Source organism: Symphalangus syndactylus, chromosome 21 (assembly GCF_028878055.3).
Source record: "Symphalangus syndactylus isolate Jambi chromosome 21, NHGRI_mSymSyn1-v2.1_pri, whole genome shotgun sequence".
In the NCBI taxonomy this organism is placed as follows: domain Eukaryota; kingdom Metazoa; phylum Chordata; class Mammalia; order Primates; family Hylobatidae; genus Symphalangus; species Symphalangus syndactylus.
This window is the reverse complement of record NC_072443.2, coordinates 48,512,669-48,540,362: the sequence shown is the minus strand read 5'-3', so window position 1 is coordinate 48,540,362 and position 27,694 is coordinate 48,512,669. Positions and strand designations below refer to the sequence as shown.

The 27,694-nt window shown below is 43.1% G+C and overlaps 1 protein-coding gene across 14 annotated transcripts in view; it reads right to left on the bottom strand.

The window, feature by feature from the left end:
* The window catches only part of KALRN (kalirin RhoGEF kinase), a 694,106-nt gene that overhangs the window by 24,548 nt on the left and 641,864 nt on the right, over positions 1-27,694 (bottom strand). For all 14 annotated transcript variants that reach the window (XM_055259658.2, XM_055259655.2, XM_055259656.2 and 11 more), the window contains 8 exons: positions 26,196-26,319; positions 25,008-25,067; positions 9,541-9,568; positions 8,883-9,054; positions 7,141-7,262; positions 5,718-5,849; positions 3,402-3,566; positions 1,341-1,419 (listed from right to left, as the gene is read on the bottom strand). In XM_055259658.2, the coding sequence (XP_055115633.1) occupies positions 1,341-1,419; positions 3,402-3,566; positions 5,718-5,849; positions 7,141-7,262; positions 8,883-9,054; positions 9,541-9,568; positions 25,008-25,067; positions 26,196-26,319 (882 nt within the window). The remainder of the gene's footprint in view (positions 1-1,340; positions 1,420-3,401; positions 3,567-5,717; positions 5,850-7,140; positions 7,263-8,882; positions 9,055-9,540; positions 9,569-25,007; positions 25,068-26,195; positions 26,320-27,694) is intronic.

The window sequence follows — 27,694 nt, the reverse complement described above, 5'->3', positions numbered from 1 at the left end:
TTGTATGGATTAAATTAAATAATGTTTGTGTATTAAGCAGTAGAGCTCAAACAAATAAACAAAAATAACATTTGTATATAGTATCTGCTTAGTATCTCGAATACTATAGATACTGAGATCATTATTATCATCATCATTACATAAATTTCCTTGGCTTTTTTTCTTCTGTTTGGCTACACAAAGAAGACAGGAAAGGGGAGGCAGAGTTTGTTTTTGATGAAACGTGCTGTAACGGAAGGCAGTGAATGACATTGTGACTCCTGCCTAAGACACAGAAATAAGGATCATTTTGGTTTCCTCTACAACTTCGGTCACAACCACGCCAGTTAAAAAATGTTATGCTTCACTGAGAAATGCCCTTCAGAGATAGAGATGATGCCAATGGCCTATCGTTAGTGGGTATTCTTTTATTTATACATCCAGGGGGGATGATCTTATGGGTGGGCAACCTGTAAGATCTACCCACATTCCCTCACCCAGACCACCTGGAGACCAAAGTATGCACAGGGATGAACCCCTTTTGTTTCTTTTCCGTCAACTATTCTGTGGGCCAGGTGATAGATTTTTAATTTTTCTGTTAAAAGTCATATTTTTATCCATTTTATTTTTGAGGACACACTAAATGTTCTCTAACCAAAATACTGAAAGTGAGAAAGAGAGAAAAAGTATGGAGTGTATATGTGTGGCAGGGGGAGGATTGGGATTAGAAATGCTCATAAAATAATTAATGTGCTTGGTACACAGGCAATATAGAGATCTATATCCAACAATTAGTGATTATACAGTCTTCCCAGGAATATGTGGAAATTTTTACAAAAATTAACCATGTACTACTCATAAAGCAAGTCCAAACAAAAACCAAGGAATCAGTACCATATAGATTTTCTGACCACAATGCAAATTAAGTTAGAAATCAGTAATAAAAAGATACTTTAAAAAACTCATACCTTTAAAAATCTCATATATATTAAAATATGTTTCCATTATAACCAGGTCAAAGAAAAATTCATAGTTGAAGAAAACTACATATAACTTATAAGGAAAATACTGCATATCAAAACTCGGGACCTATAGCTAAAATTGTACTTTGAAGAAAATTTTGGGCCTTAAATTCTCATATTAGAAAAGAAGAAAGGCTGAGAATTGATGAATGAAGCATCCAACTTAAGAAGTTAGACAAAGAACAGTAGAAAATACAAATAAATATTTTAGTTGTTTTCTTGCTATGGAGAGAATTGCATTTGTAAAAGAAATAAACAACGACAACAGCAAAGAGTTATTATTCTGATGTGAGGTTGCTACGTGTTCATGAACGAACGAATATAAAACTGTGTCATTACCTTCCAATTTCATTCAGCTCAGTGTAAGCTGAGTCAAAATTTTCCTTCCAAGAAATGGTGGCACCATCAGCAGCAGCATCTTCGGAAGAAAGAGAATCCATTTACAATATTGAGGATGTCACATAAGAATAAAGAAAAAATTAATAGAAAAGCTCCAGAGTAACCCCAAAGCAATTCTCATGACCAAATATGGAGTCTGACTCAGTGGGAAAATGCCATGATTCTCTGGAATGTTATTTTAAAAAATCATCCAAGGGGAAACTGACATGACAGGGTCAGCTTCTCTCTCCCATCTACTTAAACAAAGGGAAAACTCAGGACAATCAGAAATATGACTTCTGGATATTTTATAAGATAAATTTGGGAGACAAATTTAAAAGGGATAAAAGAACACTTTGAAGGCCTAGAAAAGCTCGTGAAAATCAGGGGTGTAGGGAGGATGCAGAGAGAGAAGGGAAAAGTTACAAGGTCAAGAAAGGAGAAAAGGAAAAGACATTTTAGAAATTTCTCTTTCTAACCTAATCCACATAGCAAGACCCCGTCTCTACAAAAAATCAAAAATTAGCCAGGTATGGTGGTGCACACTTGTAGTCCCAGCTACTCAGGAGGTTGAGGTTGGAGGATCACTTGAGCTCAGGAGGTCGAGGCTGCAGTGAGCTATGATCGCGCCACTGCACTCCAGCCTGGGAGACAGAGTGAGACCCTTTCTCCAGAAAAAAAAAAAAAAAAAGAAAAAGAAAAAATTCTCTTCTTATCCCACTCTTCTCAGGCATTAATGAGCTTATCTGGTATACTGAAGGATTTAGCTTAACCCACAATATATGCCTGAGTAGATTCTTCGGCAGTATTTCCCTGTGTGATTTGGCAATGATTCACGCGCACGTGCACACACACACGCACACAGCATGCACAGCAATACGCATTTGTGTCATCTCTTGGGGACCAAGGTTTCACAAATAGCAAAACACACAGCATCATCCGGGGCTGGAGCAAGTGAGCAGCCTGGGAGGAGAGGGGCCACATGAGCAGCTTGGCTCGGCGGACCTTGGAGCCAGTTCCCTCAGGTTTCCCAGAGCACAACCTGGCTGAGACTGAAGGCGGCTCATCCATCTTGAATTCTGAGGAAACACAGACCCAGGACCTAGGTTTCTGCATGCATCACAGGCTCATGGGAACAAAGTCAAAGTGACTGGCAGAAAACTGGGCTGACAGTGGGACTGGAACCGGAGAGCATTTCTGGATTCAGGTGGGGGCAGAGGTGATTTAGAGGGTTTCCCAAACCCCTCTGGAGACTCCAGAATTCCCTTAACCCTAAGGCACACAGGTCCATGGTCTTTCAAGTACAGTCAGCTGCCCCCCACCCACTGCTCTCCCCAGTATACACAGACCACTCCCTTGCACTGCCCAAAATCTCATCATTTGGAGATTTCTTTAGGATAGCCAAGTTTTCTCTTTCAAAATGTCCCTGGGATGAAGACGATTTGGGCAAAATAAGAACCTTATTTGTAAAATACTCATATTTAGCTAGCTATATGTGTATCTTAGTTAATTTTTCAACAAATCTACATAAAATTATATCCATGTTGAAAAAAGAAATTCTGGGATGATTGGGGGTGAGGAAACTGTGAAATCCTCATGTTGTAATGAAGTCCTTCAGCCAGGTTGCTTTTCTCTCCCCCATTTGGGGTGGGTGAGTCCCTCATGAAGGGAGGTAGGTTTACGGCTGGCAGGGGTGCCCGGGTGGGAGGAGGCTTTGTGTTACTGTCTCAGAAGAGGGGCGGAGAACATCCATAGGACTCGTGACTCTTGTCTGTAACTCTCCATTCCTGGGGACATACTCATTCCCCAGGGAACTTGGCAGGTGCAGGGGTAGGCATGGGTACAGACCTAACATTTGCCCAAGATGCTTGGAGCTATACTTTACAGAAACATTCTTCTCAGTCCTCTAAAAGGTGCCTCTTGCATGGTGGCCTGACATGTCAACGTGCCCAGGAGTCTGTGACAGGCAGCCAGGTGCCTCGTCCCCACTGCCTGGGGGGCCAGGGCTGGGCTGGGACTCACCATATTCTGGAAGTCGCACAAACTCCGAGGGCTCGCTGGGAAGGCTGATTCCCCAGGGGTTACTGGCACTGACTCTGAACTGATAAGGACAGCCGGGACTAAGGTCTTCGATGACGAGGTAAGTGTCCAAGGTCGAAGCCACCGACTGCTGCCAGATCTGAGAACCTAGTGTACGGTTTCCCAGGACAGGGAGAGAGAAAAGCCAAAGGGATATTGTTTCAAAGACCTTCAGCAAACAAAGAAAGGAAAATAGACACATTCAATTCAAGGGATGCTTGTGGTTACCGTGTCAGGCTCTGAAAGCCTGTAGGCTAACTATGGTAGTTTGGGTTCAATTTCCTAAATGATGGAATAAATGGTGAGAGGCGTGGAAGAAGCTGGCCTATAGATTCTGTTCACTTTCAAATGTGTAAGTGCCAGAGTAAAAAGACATAGATAATACAGAATTTACAGGGGACACATGGCAAACTTTTCATAAGGCCAGAAGAGTATATTTTTAGTTAATAACATGAGAGAAAATATGCATTTGGAAATTGAAACAAAGTGGAAAGTAACATGTATTGAACACTACATACATGTAAAATACTGTGGAAGGTGTCTTCCACATAATTATCTCATAGTTAAATGGGATTTAAGACAGAAAGTTAATTCTGTCTTAAATCCACAGAAACCCAGTGAGGTAGAGACCGCTAATCTTACTTTACAGATGTAGAAACTGAGCCTCAGAAATATTAAACAATTTGCCAAAGAGAACTTAGTTACTGAGCTGAACTATGAACTGGATAATGCTAAGGTAAATATGAACTTTGTAAAATGTGTCTCCCAGCTCACTATTAATATTTTTATGCTAACCTTGGAGACACAAGAGTGAACAGCTCAAGAAGGATGCAGAAATAAATGGGTTTATAACAGCATAGGGCCTGTTTAATAAGAAAGAAGGAGAAAGAAGAGTTAAAATAATAAGCATAATGGAAAGTAGAATAAAACAAATGGTTTTGGTTCGGGGGATAGAGTAGCAAGCACTTGCTTTCAGTTCAGTTGTGTAATTCCTAATGTGATTCAGAGTAATTGTGTTATTACTCTGAATAACTGTAGTTGTGTTATTAACAATTAGAGCTATCTGGCAGCTTCTCATCTTAACGAATTCTTCTTGCTAACTAGATGGAAGTCTCAGTTGTTTCCAACTGCTGAAGAAATATATTCACTTTTAGCATGTAAATGTAACAAATTTTAACAGTTTAAATTGCACAATTTTAAACGGTACAATTAAAAAATATATATTCTCAATTTTATCTGGGGATAGGGGGTGTAGAACTCCACCCGTACTACACTAGTTATTTCTCTGAGAGAAAGATCACAAATTACCCAAGTAGACATCTGGGTTCTAGTGTTAGCTCTGCCTCTCACTAACTATAATCTTGTGTTTCTTAACTTTCTTTAGGCCTTAGCCTCCCCCTCTGTAAAATGGGCTTGATCATCCCTGTCTGGGTGATCGAGCATGTTAAGTAGGGATATATGCATGAAGGCACCTTGAAACCTGCCCTGGGTCATAAATATGTCAGGGAGGTTTGGATCATCTTAGCCAAAACAGCTGCTCAACATCTGGGATCAGCAGGCAGCTGTAATCTGGCACTGAGGCCTCTGTGCTGAGTTGGAAGACACAACAAGGAACAACTTCTGAAAGATGAGGAGGCTAATATGTTTACAATTCTGAAGGACCTCCTAGACAAGACAGAAAAACAAGAGCAGGAGGCTGGGCGCGGTGGCTTACGCCTGTAATCCCAGCACTTCTGGAGGCTGAGGCGAGTGGACTGTTTGTGCTCAGGAGTTTCACAGCAGCCAGCAGCCTGGGCAGCATAGTGAGACCCTGTCTCTACTAAAAATACAAAAATTAGCCGGGTATGGTGGTGTGCGCTTTAGTCCCAGCTACTCAGGAGGCTGAGGTGGGAGGTTGGCTTGAGCCCAGGAGGTGGAGGCTGCAGGGAGCCAACATTGCACCACTGCACTCCAGCCTGGGTTGATGGAGCCAAACCCTGTCTCAAAAAAAAAAAATAAATAAATAAAAATAAAAATAAAAATAAAGGAAAAGAAAAGTGGCTCATGCCTGTAATCCCAGCACTTTGGGAGGCCAAGGTGGGAGGATCACGTTAGCCCTGGCGTTTGAGACCAGCCTGGGCAACATAGCAATAGCCCGTCTCTATTCAAATTTTTAAAAAAATGGTTAAGATGGTACATTTTATTGTGTGTATTTTACTGCAATTTTAAAAATAAGTGTTTTAAAAGGAGAGAATAAAAAAAGAGCAGAAGATAGTGCACCTTCTTCTCTGTACTCCACAGTGTAACCAGAAATAGTGCAGTTTCCTGTGCTGGAGGGGGGCAGCCAGCGGAGAATCACGGAGGTGCAGCTTCTCTCCTGGGCAATGGGGCGGTTAGGGGCTGCTGGAACACCTATGGAGACAGAAATCAGGATCAGGTGCTATTTCTGCAGAACTTAGCATTTTACACCAAGGTATAAGGTCATGTAGGAAACATTACCTAACCCATCTCGCAATTTTTTCCTGTGACCTTCTCCACCAAGTGGCATACCTTTCTCCAGGCCCAAGGCAGATGTGGGAGACACACCGTGCTGTCTGAAGTTCTTCCTTGGGCTAAATACTGCACCCTGAAGATAAAGCTTGGCCAGGGAACTAACATGTTGATGGTAGGTTTATGGTAGGTCACAGACAGCTCTTAGCAAAGATTCATTCTCGTCTCATTTGCCAGAACTTTATTTTTGAATTTTTACAATGGACATTCTCCCCCCCAGGTTGCAGGGAGCCTTTATAATGTTCGCTTGTAACATAGGGCCAGGTGTGCTGGCTGACGCCTATAATCCTAGCACTTTGGGATGCCAAGGCAGGAGGATCACTTGAGCCCAGGAGTTAAAAAAGAGCTGGGCATGGTGGCACATGCCTATAGTCCTAGCTACCTGGGAGGCTGAGGTGGGAGGATAGCTTGAGCCTGGGAGGTTGAGGCTGCAGTGAGTGGTGTCATGCTACTGCACTCCAGCCTGGGCGACAGAGCAAGACCCTGTCTCAAGAAAAAATAAAGTTTGACTAACACAAATTGATAGAGACAGAAAGTAGAGCAGTGGTGGCCAAGAGGCATTGAGGAGGAGGGAATGGGGAGTCATTGTTTAACAGGTACAGATGCAGTTTCAGAAAGATTGAAAGATGAAAAAGTTCTGTGGAGAGGTGGTGATGGTAACCCAAAAATGTGGATGTACTTAATGCCACTGAACTGTACACTTAAAACTGTGCATTTAAGATGGTTAAGATGGGATGGGCACAGTGGCTCATGCCACTTTGGGAGGCCAAGGTGGGAGGATCGTGTTAGCCTTAGAGTTTGAGACCAGCCTGGGCAACATAGCAAGACCCTGTCTCTATTTGAATTTTTAAAAAAATGGTTAAGATGGTAAATTTTATTGTGTGTTTTACTGAAATTTAAAAAATAAATATTTCAAAAAGTATTGTAGAAAACACAGCAAAATCCCATCTCTATAAAAAATGCAAAAAAAAAATTAGCCAGACATGGTGGTGCATGCCTGTAGTCTCAGCTAATCGGGAGGCTGAGGTGGTTGGATTGCTTGAGTCTGGGAGGTCAAGGCTGCCATGAACAGAGATCATGCCTGGGCAGTAGGGCAAGAACCTGTCTAAAAAAAAAATTATTTCAAAAGGTTTGACTAACAAAGAGGCTGTACCTTGCACTTTGACTGTTGCAGACGTTGATGTGGTCCCGTGGTCATTTGTTGCTATGCAGGTATAAATCCCGCTGTCTTGGGGCATCAGATTACAGATCTTCAGGGTGATTTCTCCAGAATCACTAGGGACACCAAAAGGATGCTCTTCAGACTCCAGTAATGAGACACTTGACTGCTGGGTAAAATCCCATAGGGTTGGCACATGGTGTGCTGAGCTGAGAGTCCTCAGACCCAAGGTCAGTCCCTGGTCTGTGAGCTACCTACCACCCTGTCTCTCTACATCCCCAGTTCCTTATATGGAAAAAAATTTTCTGGCCATGCCCATCTCTCAAGTTTGTTGTACATGAGGGATAAAATAAGGAATAAAATGACATAAGAATTAGAGCATTGTTTGAAATATATAAAGTCGTATGCAAGTTCTGGCTCATAGTATTATTAGTATTATTACCACTACCAACTTTGTCCTAGAATATTTTCAGTTTCACAGATTGATAATGAATGATGGGGGGGGGGGAAAGGAAAGACTCAAGGATAAAAATATTTTAAGTATTTCAAATTCTAGATGTGGGATCCTCAAAATAATTAAGTGAATTTCTAAGAAAGGGTAAATTCCATCACCTAAATGATAACTTCCCCATTCATCCCAATATAAGGTCCAGGAATATCCCCAGGGGAGAAATGCTCTGAAATACAGAAGTCACAGTCAGCTCTGCCCCTTCCCTAGGGTTATGATATCCCCTGGCACTTTTCGTGATCCTCACCAACCACTGCCTCTCACACTAGGCTTCTTGGACCCACTGATATTTTATGACCTGGCCAGGTAGTCTCTGCTGGGAATACCAAGGAATGATGGTCTTCTTCTTTTTCACATACACACAAATTAAGTCAATGAATGAAAGTTTCTTGATTCTAGGTGCTTCTTCCACTAATGTTTCTCAAGCATCTAGGGCTTGCTACTGCTTGTCCACTGTAAGCAACGGTCACAGTCCAATTCATAATTAGTAACAATAAATGCTGACAGAATGGGAGACAGTCAGCTAAGTTTTGTTAAATGGACTCTGTGTGTAGAAGCATGCTTGCGGCTTGATTTTCTATTGCACATTTTGGAATGAGTCGTTTCTTTTTCTAATAACACTGTTCTTAGGTAAGGAATTAAACATCTCACTGTTTCACAGCATCCTGAAGGGCACAAAAAATGTCAGGATGTCCAGATGTGAGGATTACGTTTTTACTACAGGTCTGGAGCCTTCACCACTTAAATCAGAAGTCTAAATCTTCTGACTTAGAGATTTACTTGGGGATCTGTAGGGAAAGATCATCCACCAGGGTGAATGTAAGGCAATGACTGTAAAAACTCTTCATAAGTATGATGCATGCTTGACCTGAGATATAAAGGTTATGTTTTTCCCTATTTGTTTAATGTGGGTCTGGAGCACAGTCTTTACAAACCATTCTGTTGGTCCCAGGTATGTCTATGTGGTGCTGAGCACCATGGGAAATGTGTGCTGGTGCTGCTGCAGGTGTCCATCAGGCTGCAGCGTGAGTGGCAGAGGCTGTGACTAACACTTGAGTCTCCTCAGTCTCTCTCTAATCAAGGCCAAGCGTTTGCCCAAGAACAGGCTCCAGGGCAGCTATTCTCTTGCAGAGCCCAGTCACCAGAGCAGAAGTTGCACCCCAGATTCAGCCTCTCAGTGCTGTGCTAAGAGGGGCTGCTGGTGCTGATGTTAGGGCAATCAGCTTACCAAGAGGAGACGGTGTATGTGGCTGAGCTGTTATCAGTGTCAAGGATGTTCTGGTCTGGACCCTTCCAAGTGATGGTGGGCTTCGGCCGCCCACAGACTTTGCACTGCAGTATCACTGTGTCCCCAAGCAAGCAGGTCACATCCACCAAGGGCACAAGGAATTCTGGGGCCACTATGATCAAATCAACATACATTCACATCATTCAGAGCAAATTTAGAATAAAACAGCCATTTTTTTAAACACACCACTCTCATTTCCCACCCATGTCATGTAATGATTCAAATAACCTTCACTGGTGAGTCATCTGGGTCTCTTTAAAAAGTGTTTAAAAGTAATACCTATTATAGAAAAAATAGGAAATATAAACAGAAAGAAAGAAAAGCTCCATAATGTCATAATCCAGAGATAATTACTGTAAGCATTCTGGTATATATCCTTTTGGGCTTTATATAAACAGACTTCTTATAAAAATTGGATCCCATTATACATATTGCAAGCTTTAGTCTTTTTCATCTAATAGTTTATCATAAACCTCTTTCCTTGTCCATTGATAGAGAACTATATCACCATTGCATACAGCCAGTGCTTTAGTGCTGGATTAACTATAATTTATTTAACCAATCCCCATGTTTCCAATTCTAATGCCTTTTAACTCACCTTCTTGGATGAAATTTGGATTTAAGATCTGAAAAACAAAAAGAAACAGAAAATTGCTTGAATCCTAAACTACTAAAAGAGAAGAAGGGACTTCACCGTATTGAGTAAAAAGAAAGTACAATTTAGGGAGACGAGGCCTGGAGCCCAACTTCCCACTATGTTGTGACTGTATTACTGTCACATTAGTAAAACCTCTCTTTAGCAACAATTGGCACTTGGTTTACTCTGTCTAATCCAGTTGTTCACATTCCTGCCTGGCAGTGTGCGGCCCCAGGCAGGTTTATTGTAACTTGGAGCTCTGCTAGCAGAGGTCTTTCTGTCCTCCCTCTTCTCAGTTGCTTTTCTTCCCGTCATAGGCAGAAAACCCATTCTCTTGGTCATTATGCACTCAAGCAATGTGGTGGCACTGATTCTTCCTAGCATCATAAACTCAAAAATAGAGGACCTGAGACCTATCAAACTGGAAGAGTCATTGAAATTCACTAATACAGTGGATTCCTTCCAAATGTCCTCCCTTTACCCTTCGCTCATCCCCAGGCAGGGGAAACAACTCTTGAAGCAGCTAAACACAGATCTTCTCTGGATGAAAGGGAATAAGAGAAGTCCTGTCTGTCTCTTCTTTCTCAAGCATGATCTCCTATAGCCCAGGCCTGCATGGGGCAACTTGAAGCCAGTGACCCAACCATTCTATCCCTTTCCGCTTCACAGGTGAGAAAATGAATACTAAGTGACTAAGCCAACTAACTCTGGTCACAAGGCTGGTTCAAGGGAGGAACTGCTAGGGCTCTTGGTATATACCATGCTGCCTGCCTCAGGACACCTTGGAGATTTCACAGTAGGGAAAACATTTTAGCCAACTAGCCATTCTGGAAAGCTACATCTTCTTGAGAAGATGGTCACTTTTCCCCCCATCTTTTGTATTTCCACTAATCATCCATGTCCAGATTGTACAGCATGGCATTGTTTAAAAAAAGCACAGACTTTGGAGACAGGCTAAAGTCATCTGTTTTGTTTAATGTGATTGTATGTTAATTATATAATAACTGATGCTCCACTATAATATGGGTATAAATAATACCTAGTGTAAAATGTTATCACAAAGATTAAATAAAATCATGTATGTCAAGTACTTAGCACAATGCCCGGCAAATAACAGGTACTCAATACCTATTTAAATAAAATGATCTCATTTTAATAATCTTCCTTCTGCTAAGCAGACTGTTATTAAAGTGGCTTATCTTTAATAGTTTATTTGGCAAAATTCTTCTTTCCTTTATCATGAAGCCAGAAAACTCACATGCCTTACAAAATAGCCCAACTGGGGCCTTTGCACTTATTTCCCTGTATGTATGCATATCTTTGTGAACATGCATGGCTTCTGTGTGTTCTTCCCTTATAGAGGAATCCATATAAACCCTTTGGAAGAAAGACATTATTTCCTTCTTTGCATCCCCCTTTGCAAATCAAGTGCCCGCTTATACCACTCAGGTTTTGTGCAAAGTGGGCTGCAGAAAACCCTTGTGATGTCAAGTTCTGGGCTGAGTGCCCCAACTCTGGCCATTGCAATGCCCTCTGCTAGTCTCAAAAGACCACTTACACCTCTGCTTAGCCTATTTTTATATCAGTGGTTCTCAACGCCTGACCTGGGCAGCCTTAAAAACACGAGAGGCTAATGCCTGGGCCTCATGCCCAGAGATTCTGTTTTAATTGGTGTGAGGTGGGGCCTGGGCATTGGGATTTTTTTTTTTTAACTCTCTAAAGTGAATCAACATGCAGCCTTGTTTGATGAACCTGATGAAAGTCCCCCTCTATCCCAGGGAACTGATCTTGGATAAACCAACTTCCTGCCCCGGAGGTTTTTCTGGGGTGGGATGGGGGAGTGGATGAGAACATCTGGTAGAACCTACTGCATTTCCCACACCTAAAAGAGTCCTTTTTGTGAAAAGGTTTCGAGGCATGGCATGGGGAAGTATGTATGTAAAGGGTTGCTCCACTCAAACAATTAAATCAACCACGAGCAGCACCGCATCACCTGTAGGGGGCGCTAAAGAGGCCAAACATTTCTCTCCCTGGTTTGGATAAGGCAGGGACAACGGCATCCCAGTCAGTCATTTGACAGTCAAAGAAAAGAAGGCTAAGAATATTTTCTAAATGTTAACAGTGGTTATCTCAGGGTGGTAGGTTTAAGGGTGGCTTTCTCCGCATTCAAAAAACATTAACTGAACTTGTCTTCTGCTCTAAGTACAGTTTTGTGGGTAGAGAAATACTAAGACACAGGCTCTACCCTTGGGATTTATAAAGCATCTTAATTTGGGGTGACTATTGTTTCCTTTCTTTTCTTATGTGGGCTTCCAAATATTCTGCAGTCAGCATGTTTCGCTTTCTTTATTTGATTTATTTATTTTTTGAGATGGGGTTTCACTCTTGTTGGAGTACAATGGTTGGAGTACAATGGTGTGATCTCAGGCTGGAGTACAATGGTATGATCTCAGCTTACTGCAACTTCCACCTCCCAGGTTCAAGGGACTCTCCTGCCTCAGCCTCCCGAGTAGCTGGGATTATAGGCATGCGCCACCATGCCCGGCTAATTCTGTATTTTTAGTAGAGACGAGGTTTCGCCACGTTGGTCAGGCTGGTCTTGAACTCCTGACCTCAGGTGATCCGCCTGCCTCAGCCTCCCAAAGTGCTGAGATTACAGTCATGAGCCATGGCGCCTGTCCTCACTTTCTTAATAATTATTTTTGAAGGAAAAAAACGGCACAGTGAAACCTATTAGACTATAAGCTCTTTAAAGACAGGAAGTATTTGTCATTCACCTTTGTACCTCAGGGCCTAGGCGAGGGTCTGTCTCATAAAGGGTACTTAATAAATGTTGGTGAATACATATTTGACCTTTGACTTCATTTCAGACCTTCCAAGAACTCAGGACTGGTTCGTAAATAGAATCTCAGAATAGGACCAAGAGGACCAATGTTATTAGTCATATGCCCAAAATACTTAGTTCTGGGTATATGACTAATAATACTTGACTAGAGCCTGTTGGGAAACACAGATGGATGCAAACTTTTTAGAAAATGATTTTAATACAACATAATCCATAGCTTCTGAGAGAGGACGTTCTTAGCAGCACACTGCGTGGAAGAGTGTGAGCTTGGGGAGCAGACAGAGCATGTAGTATCCAGACTCAGGGCCAGACACTCTACCTTGCCTTGGACAACATTCTTAAGCAACTCCTGCCTCAGTTTTAGCTATACACTGGGGATAAAAATGCCCACCTAGAAGGGTTGTTGGATGTAAGGACTCAATTTATTTGATGAAGAGGTACTGAGCTGACCCTTGGTGAGGTGGTACTGACCGGGCAGGGAGTAAGGCAGGCGTGCTCTCTACCCTCAGTGGGCCAACAGTCTAGTGGGAAAGACAGAATTCAACAACATCTGCATTTGATGCAGCGCCTGACAGATGTTAATGACCAGCTTTCAACAAACATAGAACGTTATACTGTCCCCCATGCTGCCCCCACGCCATCAGAAGGACTCTAGGGTGGAAATGATTTGATAATACCACTAACTTTGTTCAGTGGCCTGTGCTTCCCATCATGATGGGAATCCACACGGAAGCAGGGCATGGAGTCCATGCCAGGGGTCCCACAGAGAAGAAAGCTGACAAAATGGAAGAGACAAATAGCAGGCTTATATGCTATACAATTTTAGTAGGGCTTCATAAACCTACGCTGTGATACTTATAAAACCTACACTTAAAAAAAAAAAAACCTACGCTTTTATAAGAAAATGCCCCAAAGTGCTGCTTAAAGAACTTCTTGCCTTGTTCTTCTTTTTCATCACATAACCCTAACTGTGCTAAGTATGTTTATTACTAAACAGACACACTTTAAAAAAGCAAATATTGGCTGGGCGTGGTGGCTCACACCTGGAATCCTAGCACTTTGGGAGGCTGAGGTGGGTGGATAACTTGAGGTCAAGAGTTCAAGACCAGCCTGGCCAACATGGCGAAACCCTGTTTCGACTAAAAATACAAAAATTAGCCAGGCGTTGTTCCTGCCACACATAGGTGTGGCAGGTGCCTGTAATCCCAGCTACTAGGGAGGCGGAGGCACAAGAATCGCTTGAACCTGGCAGGCGGAGGTTGCAGTGAGCCAAGATCATGCCATTGCACTCCAGCCTGGGTGACAGAGTGAGACCCTGTCTCAAAATAAAATAAAATAAATAAAATAAAATGCAAATATTGGCCAGGTGCAGTGGCTCATGCCTGTAATCCCAGCACTTTGAGAGGTCAAGGTGGGAGGATTGCTTGAGACCAGGAGTTTGAGACCAGCCTGAGCAACATGAGGTGTCACTACAAAAATTTTTAAAATTAGTTGGGCATAGTCCTAGCTACTTCAGAGACTGAGGTGGGATGATCACTTGAAACCAGGAGGTTGAGGCTGCAGTGAGCCATGATTGTACCACTGCACTCCAGTCTTGGCGACAGAGGGAGACCTTGTCTCAGAAAAAAAAAAAAATCCGTTTTCTTTTTTTGAGACAGAGTCTCGCTCTGTCACCCAGACTGGAGTGCAGTGGTGTGATCTCAGCTCACTGCAACCTCCGCCTCCTGGGTTCAAGTCATTCTCATGCCTCAGACTCCCAAGTAGCTGGGATTACAGGCACATGCCATCTCACCTGGCCAATTTTTTGTATTTTTAGAAGAAAGAGAAAAAATGAGGGAGGAATCTTCTATGACCATAGTCCAGAGTCAAAGTTAGAAAAAAAACATTAGTGTGGACCTTGCCCAGGCTCTTGGTCCTTGCTGGAGGATTTTAAATTAAAGGACTGAGTAGAGACAGGATAGATAGAAAGGTGGAGAGCAAAGATAAGCAGGTAGGCCTTTGATGTCAGTGACAAAGTTTCACAATGCTTTTCCTAAGACTCTCCCACTTTGCTGAATGCTATGATGGAACGAGCACTGGAATAAAATTCAAGAGCTCTCGGAGCCAGTCCTCCGTCACTGTGATCTTAACACTTCACTTCCCCATCTCACCTAGGAAATGGGGATAAATAACATTTGCTCTGCACTTCCTCCAGGGTTTTGGAGCAGCACATGAAGGAGTTTGTGAGTAGCTTATGCGAACCTCAAGTGATCTGCCCACCTCGGCCTCCCAAAGTGCTGGGATTACAGGTGTGAGCCAACATGCCCGAACAAAAGCAAATATTCCTAATTTGAGTGTAGTCCTTAGCAGAGACATTGGAAAGAAAGATTGCCAATAAGTCTTAATTACAGTTTCTCCATCTGGAAGGGACTCATGAAAGCCTTTGGTCTTCATTCTTCTGCCTTTTGGCTGGCCCAGGTGTGGAGAGCCCACTTTGACACAAGGTGTGGCTGATAATGGTAATAGCATCACTGATTTGGGTAGTATTATGTGGTTCGCATAAGCTACTCGCAAACTCCTTCATGTGCTGCTCCAAAACCCTGGAGGAAGTGCAGAGCAAATGTTATTTATCCCCATTTCCTAGGTGAGACGGGGAAGTGAAGTGTTAAGATCACAGTGACAGAGGACTGGCTCTGAGAGCTCTTGAATTTTATTCCAGTGCTCGTTCCATCATAGCATTCAGCAAAGTGGGAGAGTCTTAGGAAAAGCATTGTGAAACTTTGTCACTGACATCAAAGGCCTACCTGCTTATCTTTGCTCTCCACCTCTCTCTCTATCCTGTCTCTACTCAGTCCTTTAATTTAAAATCCTCCGGGAAGGACCAAGAGCGTGGGCAAGGTCCACACTAATGTTTTTTTTCTAACTTTGACTCTGGACTATGGCCATAGAAGATTCCTCCCTCATTTTTTCTCTTTCTTCTTTGAAGCAAATCAGAGTACAAACTGGAGGAGGATACCCTTCTCACACAGTAGACTAATTACCGATGTATTTGTCTATGGCTCCCTAGGGACTGCAGGGCCCATGAGGACAAGGACCATATTGTTTTATTTATTATTACTTTTTATTTATATTCTTAAATTTTTTATTTTCTCCTTCTTTGAATTCTAATGGGCCATATTGTTCTGCTATTATTGCCTCCACGCTTAGCATGATACCTGGCACATATGTGCTCTGTTGATATTTGTCAAATCAATGAAAAGCTAAAGTGGTGGGATCCTAATTTTGGGGAGGAGAGCTGAGAAAATGTCCTGCCATGAACTTGCTCAGGAATCTAATCAGTCAGTCAATGTCTGAGATGTAGCCAATAGTGATCTTTCTCCTCTGCACTCTTCTAGGGGCTGTAGGTACCTCTACGTCTCTGACCATGAGCTGCTAAGTACCATAACGTCTTACTGAACTGTATTTGCCCTACCAGACTTGTGAACCTTTTGAAGGTAGTAACCCTTTCTCACGTTTTATGCACCATCAGTCATAACTTTTTTTTGCTATGAACCATCAGTCATTTTTTTTTTGCTATGAGTCTTGCACATAGCAGAAAAATCAAATATTTGTTGAATGAAATTAACTGAGGTCACCCAATTAGTAGACTAGAAATTAGGCTTCCTGACCACCTTGTCTAGTGGTCATTCCTGGTGTGTGCAGGATCCTGAGGGCTTTACATAAGTTGCACATTTTTCTTGAAATATAATGTTTTCCTTCCTTAGAAACAGGTTGGAGTCCATGTAAAATGATAGATGGGAAGGAGGAGAGAGCTGGAATCCAAAATAGTGGTCGTGGGCTGGGTATGGTTGCTCATGCCTGTAATCCCGGCACTTTGGGAGGCTGTGGCAGGAGGATCACTTGAGCTTAGTTCAAGACCAGCCTGGGCAACATAATGAGACCTCATCTTTACTAAAAAATAAAAAACAAATGAGCTAGCTGTGGTGGTGCACAGCTACTCGGGAAGCTGAGGTGGGAGGATTGCCTGAGCCCAGGAAGTTGAGGCTGTGGCAAGCCAAGAAAGTGCCACTGTACTGGGCAACTGTTGCCTGGGCAACAGAGTGAGACCCTGTTTCAAAAAAACAACAAAAAAAAGAAAACATAGATGAAATAGTAGTCGTGGAGGAAAGATGACATTGTTCACATAAAATGCACATGTTCTCTCTCTGTGAGACAGCACAAGAGAATGCTGGGCCAAGTCCGGGAGGACAGGGCTGGTGTAGACACCGTGGGAAAGAACTATGGGTTCCTAAAGCTGGTTTTATTTGACCAGCAGAGGGCAGCAGGTGGCAGCGCTTCCTCCCAGGCGAGAACAAGAACCACCACAATGTGATCCATCAGCAACTTAGTTTCCTTCTGGAGAGAAATCCAATAATTTGTTTTTTCTTCAAAATGGCAGGGCAGTCAGGTAAGAGGAAAGAGTCACAGGTAATATCAACCAGCACGGAGTAGCATAAGCTGAGCTTTGAGGAAATCTTGCGTCTATTTTCCTTGTCAGCCAATGTCTGACTGACTCTAAGACTTAAGAGTGAGGATGAAATTCTGTCTAGAAAATGAGTTGTTAACCGACTCCAGAAAAAAAAGACCTCCACCCCCATTTTTTCCAAATTCTTCATCACATTCACAAAACCTAGCTCAAAACTACGTATTGAGAACACTGAAGGAATAAAAACGGTCAAATAAACATAAACCAAATACCCTAAACCCAACTGACAGCTGCCCAGAATATATTTCTATATTGTTTCCTTTTTCTATTCCTTTTACACTTGTTTCATGTGAACCTGTATTCAGAGTAGGCAAGAAAGGAATTTTAGATGATGAGATCTAGCAATAAAATAAAGATATAAGAAAAACAATTTTTAAGAATTTAGGTATAATAGTATGGTTTGAAGGTTTAACCTTTCGTGTTTTCAATCTGGCCAAACTGGACTCGAATTTCTAAAGTTTTAGAAAATATTCCTACCGCTGCTCTTTTTTTTTTTTTTTTTTTGACAGGGTCTCATGCTGTTGCCCATGCCAGAGTGCAGTGGCATGATCACCACTCACTGCAGCTGCAAGTTCCTAGGTTCAAGTGACCCTCCTGCCTCAGACTCCTCAAGGAGCTGGGACTACAGGTGCACACAGCCACATCCAACTAATTTTTTCTATTCTTTATAGAAATGGGGTCTCGCCATGTTGCCCAGCTGTTCTTGAACTCCGGGCCTCAAGCAATCCTCCCACCTGTACTCTCCCAATGTGCTGGGATTACAGGTGTGAGCCACCACACACAGCCTCCTCTGCCCATTTCTAAATGAACATAAGACAAGCTGTAATTTTAAAAAATGTAAATGCAACATAATCCCAAGCAGTGATAGACTTGTCTCTTTCAACTAGTTCCTTACTCCTCAAGTATTTTCATTATCACTTAGTTCTAAGTGTTTTTCTTCAACTATGATTTTTTCTTTTACCCAGTTGTAATGAGTATGTTTTTACATTTCCAAACGTGAGATTTTTTAAAAGGATCTTTTTGATGCTAATTTCTAACTTAATTGGATCGTGTTTGGAGAACTTGGTCTGTATGATATTGATTCCTTGGTTTTTGTTGAGGTTTGCTTTGTAAGTAGCACACATCATCAATTTTTGTAAAAAAGTTCCATATGTTTTTCCAAAAAATGTATAATCATTAATTTGGGGGTACAGGTCTCTATATGTGTCCATGTGTCAAGTACATTGATTGTTTTATGGATATTTCTAGTCCAAATGTCTCCCCTTTACCCCTCAATATTTTGGTTAGAGAATATTTAGTGTGCTCTCAAAAATAAAAAGGATGTGTTGGGAGCTCAGCACAGAGCCAGTTACACAGGAAAAGACTGCTAAGTAGTAGCTACTATTATTGTGAGCCCAGTGCCTGAGTGGGTGCATAAATATCCACAGAATGAATAAATGGCTCCAGGAAGGATTAATCAGTCCCTCACCATGACTGTTAGAGCAGGTTTTATAGTTTGCTCTGTAACATGGGCATTTAATTATACCTGCCTCCTTCTTATGCTTCTTAAGCCTTAAGCGTGAGAACCAATCTTACATTGTTCGTTAGTCTTCCATAATAATCACTGCAATGCCTTGTGTTAATCAAATTGTGTGAAATTGAACTGACTAGGAATTCACATTGAGTGAACTTTGACAGCATGGGGGTGGGGTTGGGGGGCGATGGTCTTTGCTTCTTCAGTAACAGGCTCTTAGAGCAACTTCTGGGTCAATGGTACCTTGTAATCTCATTAGTGTACAACATAAATGAAACGGGTTAGGCCCCAAGTCTAGGGTGAGGGTGCGATGGAACATGCATGACAGGGCATGCTGAGTGACTGTGTTGGCCTGAGAAACCAGCTCAGACATTTCCAACTCATGTAATTGGACTTCCTTTCTTGGTTGCTCTGGCTGGGCTCTTGAGTCGTTGAGAAAGGGCGTGGGCGAGGCCAAGTAATTATCCCAATAGTCAAGAGATTTGAAAAGTTGTTGAAGAAATTCTCCTCCTAAAACAGATGTGCAGCAAAAGAGGGCCTGAGCCTGACCCTTGTTATGAAAGTACTTGAGCCATACGAGTAGACTTCCTCTATAGCACGTGCTAAGTTTGTTCTCTCAAAGCACCGCCATCAAGACCTGCTCTTTTTATTAGCTGTATGACCTTGACCTCCCCGAACATGTTTCCCCCAGGAGGGTGAGAAACTCTACCCGGCTTACTTCACAGGGCAATTGCAAGGAACAAAAAGCATAATAGATGTGAATCTGCTGTGGACGATCTTCTTATAATTCTCCCAGGAGAGGGAAGCAGCCACTAAGCTCAGCTCCCTTCTCTTGGTGGCGGAATATAAATCAGTCTGCATGGAGAGTCAGAACAAAGCTAGGCAGGAAGTCTTCAAGCCACACCCTTCAGATATATTACAAAGAAAATACTTTGCAAAAATAAAACGACAGGAATGCGATGCTTCACTTTCTTTTCATCCAAAGGGTTCTTTTCATGAAAAAATTCTTTTTATAAAATGCAGAACCAGGCGTCAGTGGACACACACTGGGGATGCCAGGAGGTTGGTCACCTGGCTGGGGGTGTAAAAGTTTCCTTCAATCTGTCTGGCTGGGTTATTTTGAAGCTCTAGGATAAGGAGGCCAGAGTAGCTGATGTGGTGGTGGGGGAGAGGGGGGTGCTGGGAGTAGGCTGGCTCTTCAGATCTGAGGACATTAAAGGTGGGCCAGGGAACTGCAGGTTTGAGGAAGGAAAAATGTACCAGCTCTGGCCGCTCAAACTTCCCAGAGCCAGAAGTGGACACTCCAGTTGAGTCTCAGGAGGAAATCTGCCCGGGCCATTCCCGCCACACCCCCTGAAAAGTGAATTTCTGGCCAAGGCACAGAATCTTCCACGTCCTCTTCTGTCGGGATCTCAATGTTTTCAAAGTCAGAAGTGCTGGAGAGCAAAGTCCTTTGTTAGCACACCTTAGATTTGCATGGTGCTCAAAGGGTTACACATCACTGTATAAACACCTGTACACTTGGAGCTGTGCAACTTTCCAGAGGAACTTGGGGCTCAGAAAGGCTAACTGGCCCGCAGTCACATAGCTGGCGGTATCCAAACTAGAATCCAGGTTTTTGACTCCTGTTCCAGTTTTCCATGTGATACTGCCTTTGTGGTTTTTGTTTAAATTACACTTCAGCCTTGGAAAGCCAAGATGGGTAGAAATGATATTCCTTTTTATTGAGCTGGAAAATGGAATAACACACTTATACACAAAAATTGGCTCTAGGAGTTAGGTCTTCTCGTCTGCCAGGATCTGTGTTTTAGATTAAAATCGACCTGGAGATGGGGCACCAAGTGGCCGCAGGATGGTGTAGGTGGGAGAATAGCAACCAGAACAAACAGAAGCTGCCTCAGAAACTAGAGCACCTTCGAGTTTTCAAACAGAAAAGGACAAGTTCCTGTGGCTCTGTTAAAGGTGAAGGGGCTGCAGGGATGGAGAGGAATAGAGAGTTGTTTAGTGGGTCCACCAAAGAATTTCTGTTTGCGATGATGCAAACGTTCTGGAAATGGATAGTGGTGATGGTGGTATAACACTGTGAAGGGACTTAATGCCATTGAATCGCACACTCAAAAATGGTAAAAATGGTAAATTTTTGTTATGTATATTTTACTACAAAAAATAAAAATAAATGAAGAGGTTAACTAAATGTTTCCCAAGTTCTGTTTATTCTGAAAGTGTGATTCTTTCTCCAATGGGAAATTTCCTCCAAAATCAGCTTCACCTTCCCAAGTGCTTTCTCTCTCTCATCTTTCAGAGCCCTCTCCTAGAAGATCCCGACACTGTTTTTAACTCCCTAAGCTAAATATCTGGTGGCTGGTATTTGACTGAGGATAACATCTGCACTAGTCTGTGTTGTGGATGAGGCTAGTGGCACGTTGAATGGCTGTGGCAGAGGCAGGGTCTTTTTGGAATGATGACAAACTCTCACTCTGAGGAACTGACTTTCTCTACTACAAGAGGTATTGGGTTTTGTTTTGTTTTAGTTAAAATGCATGTAATTACTTGAGCTTGGTGTAAAAACTGGGCTGAGAATCCTTATCCTTGAAGGCCCAAGTCAGGGAGGCTAGTTCAGGACTTTCAACCCCATCCTGTGATGTAGGCAGGTGGCAATGCTGCGGCTAGGAGGCAGGTGCAAAAACAAGTGAGCATTGACACAGTTCTCAGACAACTTTTCAGAGGTGGAAACCTGCCTCGCCTGGGTCCTAAGAAAAATCTAGTACAGGCCAGATGCTGGCCCTGAACACGTGAGCCTGGGGTGTCAGTGCAGACACCGGGGTAGAGACAAGACTGAAAAAGGTGGTGGCTGGGCATGTGGTTCTCCGCCCTGCAAAAGGCACTCAGCAGTCTAACCTTACTGGAAAAAATGAATTACTATTAACCTGTTCCTAAGGCACCCTTGTGTTTGGTTTTCAGCTTGGTTTGACTCTTCTTCCATGTAGAAACATCTCTTTCATGTATGATGCCCCCCTTTCACCCCCACCCCAAAGTTTAATGAGTACAAGGTAAAGAAGTAAGCTGAACTGTGGATAATACTCATCATCTTTACAACAGTTCTCCATGAGGTATGGTCACAGATCAGCAGGAGACTTGGCTGCAGGAGACTGGGCCACGAGGGGATGGCACAGACCTGTAGCCAATCTTGCAGTGGCGTTGATGTGGTGTGTACTGCTGGGAGTGGGACATCCACAAGCAGGGGAAGGAAAAGGATGTAAACATTAGAGCAGAATTACCTCCCTTTACCTAATTGGGTATTGTTGGAAAGCTTTGTACATCTGACTCCTAGGATTCAAGGTGCTTTATTTTCCTCTTAATTAGCTTTCAAGAATGTGCCTGCATATCTCCCCAAAACACCATGGTGGGACAAATGCCAGCCTGAAGGTAGCAAGCAGCCAGTGTTTAAGTAAAGACCCCAGGAAACTGCCCTTAAAGGAACCGTTCGGTCCACTCGTTGAGAAAAAGTAAAGAATGTTTTGGTGACATCATTCCCATGCAGGCAGGAGATGAGAGCCTATGCACAGCTAGGGCTGGGATCAACAGGCTGGCCTCAGGTTAAAGGGAGTCAGTCAGGGCAGGATTTAACATCTGGAGATCTAGCACGGAGTGAACACACAGGGTGCACGGTCCCATTATGTCAGCTGGGGTTCCAGGAACAGAGGCACCCTCAGCACAGGGTTCAGCTCACTAAGAGTAACAGACACACTCCCAGAGAGACAACACACATTGCAGCATCAAGTTCAGAAGACAAGGGTGAGGTTGGGGGCCAGGTTGGGTCTGGGAATGATGCCCTAAATGACCACTTGAATAGTGAGAGGCCTTCAAGAGGTGGCCTGCTCACCTGTATTTCAATTTGGATCTTTAAGGTATAGCCTCTCTCTTCAGTATGCACTCCTAGTCATTTTCTTCTTCTGCAGTGTACATTGCAATAAGGTTCTACTTACACATGCCTTGAGAAAATTCTCAACTCACGTTGAACAGGTTAACTTTCTATATCTTATTTATTTGTGTCTGAAAATACCAAACTAGTAGTGCCAAGATGCCTGCTTTCCCTCTGGACTTGCTCATGTACTCAAAGTTAATTTGAAGCTGGCAACACATTCAGAGAATGACTGAAGTTTAGGCCAGGTGCATTGGCTCATGCCTGTAATCCCAGCACTTTGGGAGGCCAAGGCAGGCAGATCACTTGAGGTCAGGAGTTCAGTACAAGCCTGGGCAATGTGGTGAAGCCCTGTCTTTACCAAAAATACAAAAATTAGCCAGAAGTGGTGGTGTGCACCTGTGGTCCCAGCTACTCAGGAAGCTGTGGGGGGAGGATCCCTTGAGCCAGGGAAGCGGAGGTTGCAGTGAACCGAGGTCATACCACTGCACTCCAGCCTGTGTGACAGAGACTCTACGTCAAAAAAAAAAAAGGGAATCACTGAAATTTAAAAGGATGTATATGGAATATATAAGGGCTACATCCACACATACTGGGGATACTGCAGCTTCCAACAACATGCCTCCTTGAGGTTCCAGTTACTTGAAAGTTTGTGCCTAAAGGAAACTTTGTGTCTCAACTACTGTATTTGAAAACTTTTCAGACATGCATCAACACAATTTTTGGTTTTCCTCTGTTCAGCATGAATATTTTAATGTCTTTGCTCATGCACTCCATAGCACCTCCTGAGGACCCATCTCACTCAGCCCATGCAAAGGACTAAAAGCCTTAGATGAATAAGAACCTTTAAAATGTGTTCAATTAGCAAAGCAGAGTTAAGATGTGTATATGCACACACATGCTTTTATCTAAGTGCAGAATGGGGCATTCGACGACCCCAGTTAATTTTCAATGTGTGCTGTTCCCCTGGCCCCACATCCCTCTGTGCCCATTTCTTCCTACAGAGTGGGAACACCACTCTTCTCCCCTAGTCCACGAGAACTGGACAAGATCCTAAATTGTTTCCTAGAACACAGATACCTGGCTTTTCCCCTGCCTCTGTCTGGCCTTCCTCCACTTGCAGCTGACATTATAATACATGCTGGCAACACTTAGGTCTGGGGATACAGGTGCCACACAGTATCTACAAGCTGACAGGTGTGAACTCCAGGAGAGCTGGTGCCTATCCTGTGAAATGCAAGGAAAACAGAGCCTGAAATTTCCCTTGGCTTCCTTGTTCTCTAAGATACATTTAGGCTACAAATGCCACCTCCACTTTCTCCCACAGTGGGGTATGTATTGAGCCACACCTACCAGATTTAGCTCTGTGGTAATACCCACATCCACAGGGGACTACTCTATCCTGGCAGAACTCCCACTGTCAGCCGATTGCCTCGGGCCTGATTCAACTCAGTTGGCTCCTTCTGCAGCTGACTTACCGGCTCTTAGGCCTCATGCTCTCTTGGGTTTTGTGGTGGCTGAAACAACATGGTGCTGGACTTCTTTGGGATTAGGTCAAATTAGAATAAGAATAAAAGTCTATCTAATTAAGTGAAAAGTTTGAGACTATATAAATTTTTTTTAATGTTGTCTATTTTGTACTTAGAAGAAATCTCTAAACTTGCACCCATTACTGGAGATGGAGGCACAGATCTGGAGAAAAACATTCTCTGAATGATAAAATGGCAAGGGAAGTCAGCTCCATGTTTGCCCTCATTGTCTAGGGTTTGTAAATTTATCATGGTTGTCACTCAGTGGCAAGCCACGTAAGAGCCACGTTTCTATAACCCAACAGACTGGGAGTTGGAAGTGGAATGGATGTTCTTGTTGATACAGGTGTTGGTTCCACTCCCACATCCCTGTAAGCCTGGAGTGCGAGAAACGTCCCCTGGGCAGTGTTTCCATCTCACCATCTCTGGAGAGGCCTCTGCCGTGGCTCCAGGAGACAGGCCCTCCCCAGGGCTTCTTTTCCTTCACATGGTGGGCACAGCCACTGCTCACAGGCCCAGCACTGGGCTGAAGTGTGCTCTGGAGTTGCTACAATTACACCTTATTTGCTATCAATCAGCTCTACATAGCAACCAGGTGCCATACTTCATCCATTATTTTTCTGGAACACTGAGCAGGGAATAAAACCCAGTAGAAGAGCAAGATGAAGAGGATAAACGGCTAAAGAAAAAGAAGCAGCGGAGGAGGGGAAAACAAAAGAGGGAGAAACTAAACACGAAATGAGTCCTTGTCATTTAGCTGGGACTCATCCACTCTTTATAGTGCTGTTTTCCATGAAAAAACGTGTCCTAAGTTTCAAATAATGAAATTGGATATTTTCTACATAAAGTCGAACCTGCCAAAGGAGAAAATATTTAGCAAGCATTCAAGAGAAGAAGTTTTTGTTTTTTAAAAAAATCTAGGTAGAGTTTTCTACCAACACTGAACTGAATTATGTTTTCGTTTGTTTCTTTTATAGCTGGGATGGGATACCCAGAGATGCCCCAACATCAAAATTTATCTTTGAATGGCTGGTCATTTTAGCAAGGTCACTGTTACAGAACACATCAAAAAAGGCAATCATTGTAGGAAATAGGACAACAATAGCTGCTTCTACCTCCATGCTAGTATTAGGGTCAAGATCATCACATTCTGATTCCTCGGAACTGTTCGTCTCCTTGATTGGCAGCATGAGGAAGGGGGAAGAAAGAGAACACAGTTAGAACACAAGTAGCTTTTGCTAGAGAGAGAGGAGAACTTCAGAGAAGCATGGGCGATGGGATCTTGGGCAGAGAAAAAACCAGGTGTTTTTAAAGTGGGGGTGAGAATCACCAGGGGCAGCAGCATGCTCTTTTCAGGGAGAGGAGGCAGGGGTTGTGTACAACTGCTTATCTCATGGGAAACAGCAATGGAAGCAAAATGAAGCATGAGTCGAATTTAAACTGTTGTCTTCTGTGAGGCTGGACTTCCCAGATGAGAGTGAAGGAGAGCATACAATTTCTTTTCCCCAAGAAAGCTGTTAGACTGGGTTTTAGTTGTTCTTACTTTGCTAAGGAAGGGAAACAAAGTTCCAGGTAGATGATCACACATTATAGCACAATTAGTGCTATAATAATCAGTGTCTAGTTTCCATTGTCCATTGGCAGATCTTTCCAGAGGTTCCAATTTAAAGAAAGCAGATGACATTGTTTCAAGATGGGGGTAAATAAGAGTCTGCCAAGCTTAGAATTCATGAGTTCAAAGTAGTAGATGGATTATTTAAAGAAATAATTTGGGTTTCACCAATGTGCCCCCTTATTGTGTCTATGCAAGTAAAATGGCCTGAAGTTGATGTTGTCTGAACTCTGGGGAAAAGAAATGAAACTTTACTAAGGACACAGTGGCCCTTAAATTCCAAACCTCAGCCTCACAGGGTTGGGGGTTTGGAAGGCATCCCTAATTGCTTTAACCTGTGTGTATTCTCAAACCTAGGGTACCGAACGGCAGCTTTGAGAAATTTAATATGAATCAAGCATCTCGCATTTTTAAGAGAATGCTGCGATAATTTTGCTGTAAAACATCTGCACAGTATAAAGAGAAATGTATAAAAGAAAAAAAAAGGTACTTACTTGAATTGAAGTTGTCAGGAGAAATAAAAGATAAAAAATAAATTGATCTTGCATGCAAAATCCTTCTAAACTACTTCCCCTCTGGTACCCATACTGGGAAAAAGAAAATAACCCATCCACCCAAATTGGCTTGTGAGAATGCTGCAGGGTGGGAGTGAATGACAGGTGGGGACGCAGCTCCGGAATACCTTACTCACTTTAACAGAGACTTTGTTGCCCAGAATATCCTTGGGTTTACGAGGCCCTGTGGCTTCATTTTTACCCGTGTTCTCCACTTCCGCCCGCTTTCTCATGCGTAGAGTATGCCATGAACATGACTTCCTGTTGTACCAAAAAATGCAGCAATCAAAATGGCAGGTCAGGGACAGTGATGTGGAGGGCAGGCTCACCACCCTTGGGTGAGTCAACAGGTGAGGTGCTCCATCAAGCCCGGGCTTCAGAGGCCCCAAACCTGCACACCAGCTCCAAGGGTGACTGGCGGCTGACCTCGCCTCCAGCTGGAAGTGAGCAAGGATGAACTCTGACCTCCCCTGGTAGATGTGCAAGGTTGACTGCGGCATTTAAAGAAAATATGAATGCTAGGTTACTAAACTGTAATAAGGGAGTTTGTATACCATACCCGTGATGCCTCACAGGACTGAGGAATTCCTCTTGAGAAGGGCACGGTGGATGGGTGAGGAAAGGGGGTGAGGAGAATAGGAAAGACAAGGGAAGTATATTCTAGAATGCATATGCGACTGACACTTTCCCAGGACCAGACAGAAAGACCCAAAAGGATGATGTTGAGAGTTCTACACTCCCAAACAATGTTGATCAGACAGGATTTTCTGTGGCAGACATTTGCTTAATAAACAGTTGAGCACCACTCATTTACCTGGATATTTTAGGGCAAAGAGTTTCTCGGTCTATATTCTCCATATCACTCAGTGTTTGTGAATATATGGCTTTGTCAGCCTGTAGAGGTCCTAGAGCTTCCCTGTTAGGACAAGACCTAATGTGTGCTCTCAGGGAGGTGACAGCAGCAATGGCTTTTCAATAGGCCTTTCATCCTAACTTCTTTCTTCCCACAAAGGGTCCTGTGAGCAACTTCTTCACAGACCTATGAAGACAAGCTCAGAGCAGAGCCCTTACATTCCATAAATATCAGATCTCAAAGACAAAGATACCAAAAGCCAAGTCACAAATAGCATCAGTGACCCTGAGCAGGCATCATCAGTTTCAGGTGAGGTCACAGAGCTTGAATGAAGTTCTAACTGTTGTCCGGAATAAGTGAGACATGGCTTCCCCTCAGTATCTCCTTGTCAAAGGTGGGCCTATGCAGACAGGGCTCCATGAGATGAGCGTCCATTATGGGAGAGAGGCAGAGGAGATTTAGGAAAAGGAAGCTGCTGCAAAACACAGAGCATCCCTCCGAAACACTCCACATACATCAGGATTTTAAGGGTACTTTGAGGCAGGTGTTCCAAAAATATTTATCCCTAACACATAGGTTCAACCTTCTGAGCAGGAAAAAGCAATCACAGTAATATTCTTGAATCTTGTGGGAAAGTGGGCTCCTTCAAAAACCCAGACCTCTCTTGTATCTCCTAACTAGTCAGGCTCTCTACTGTCCCCTGCACACCAGCACCTTGCTCCAACCGTTGTATAAGTGAGAACCACCCATAGAAGCTAATCTTACATGGCATCAGCCTGTTAA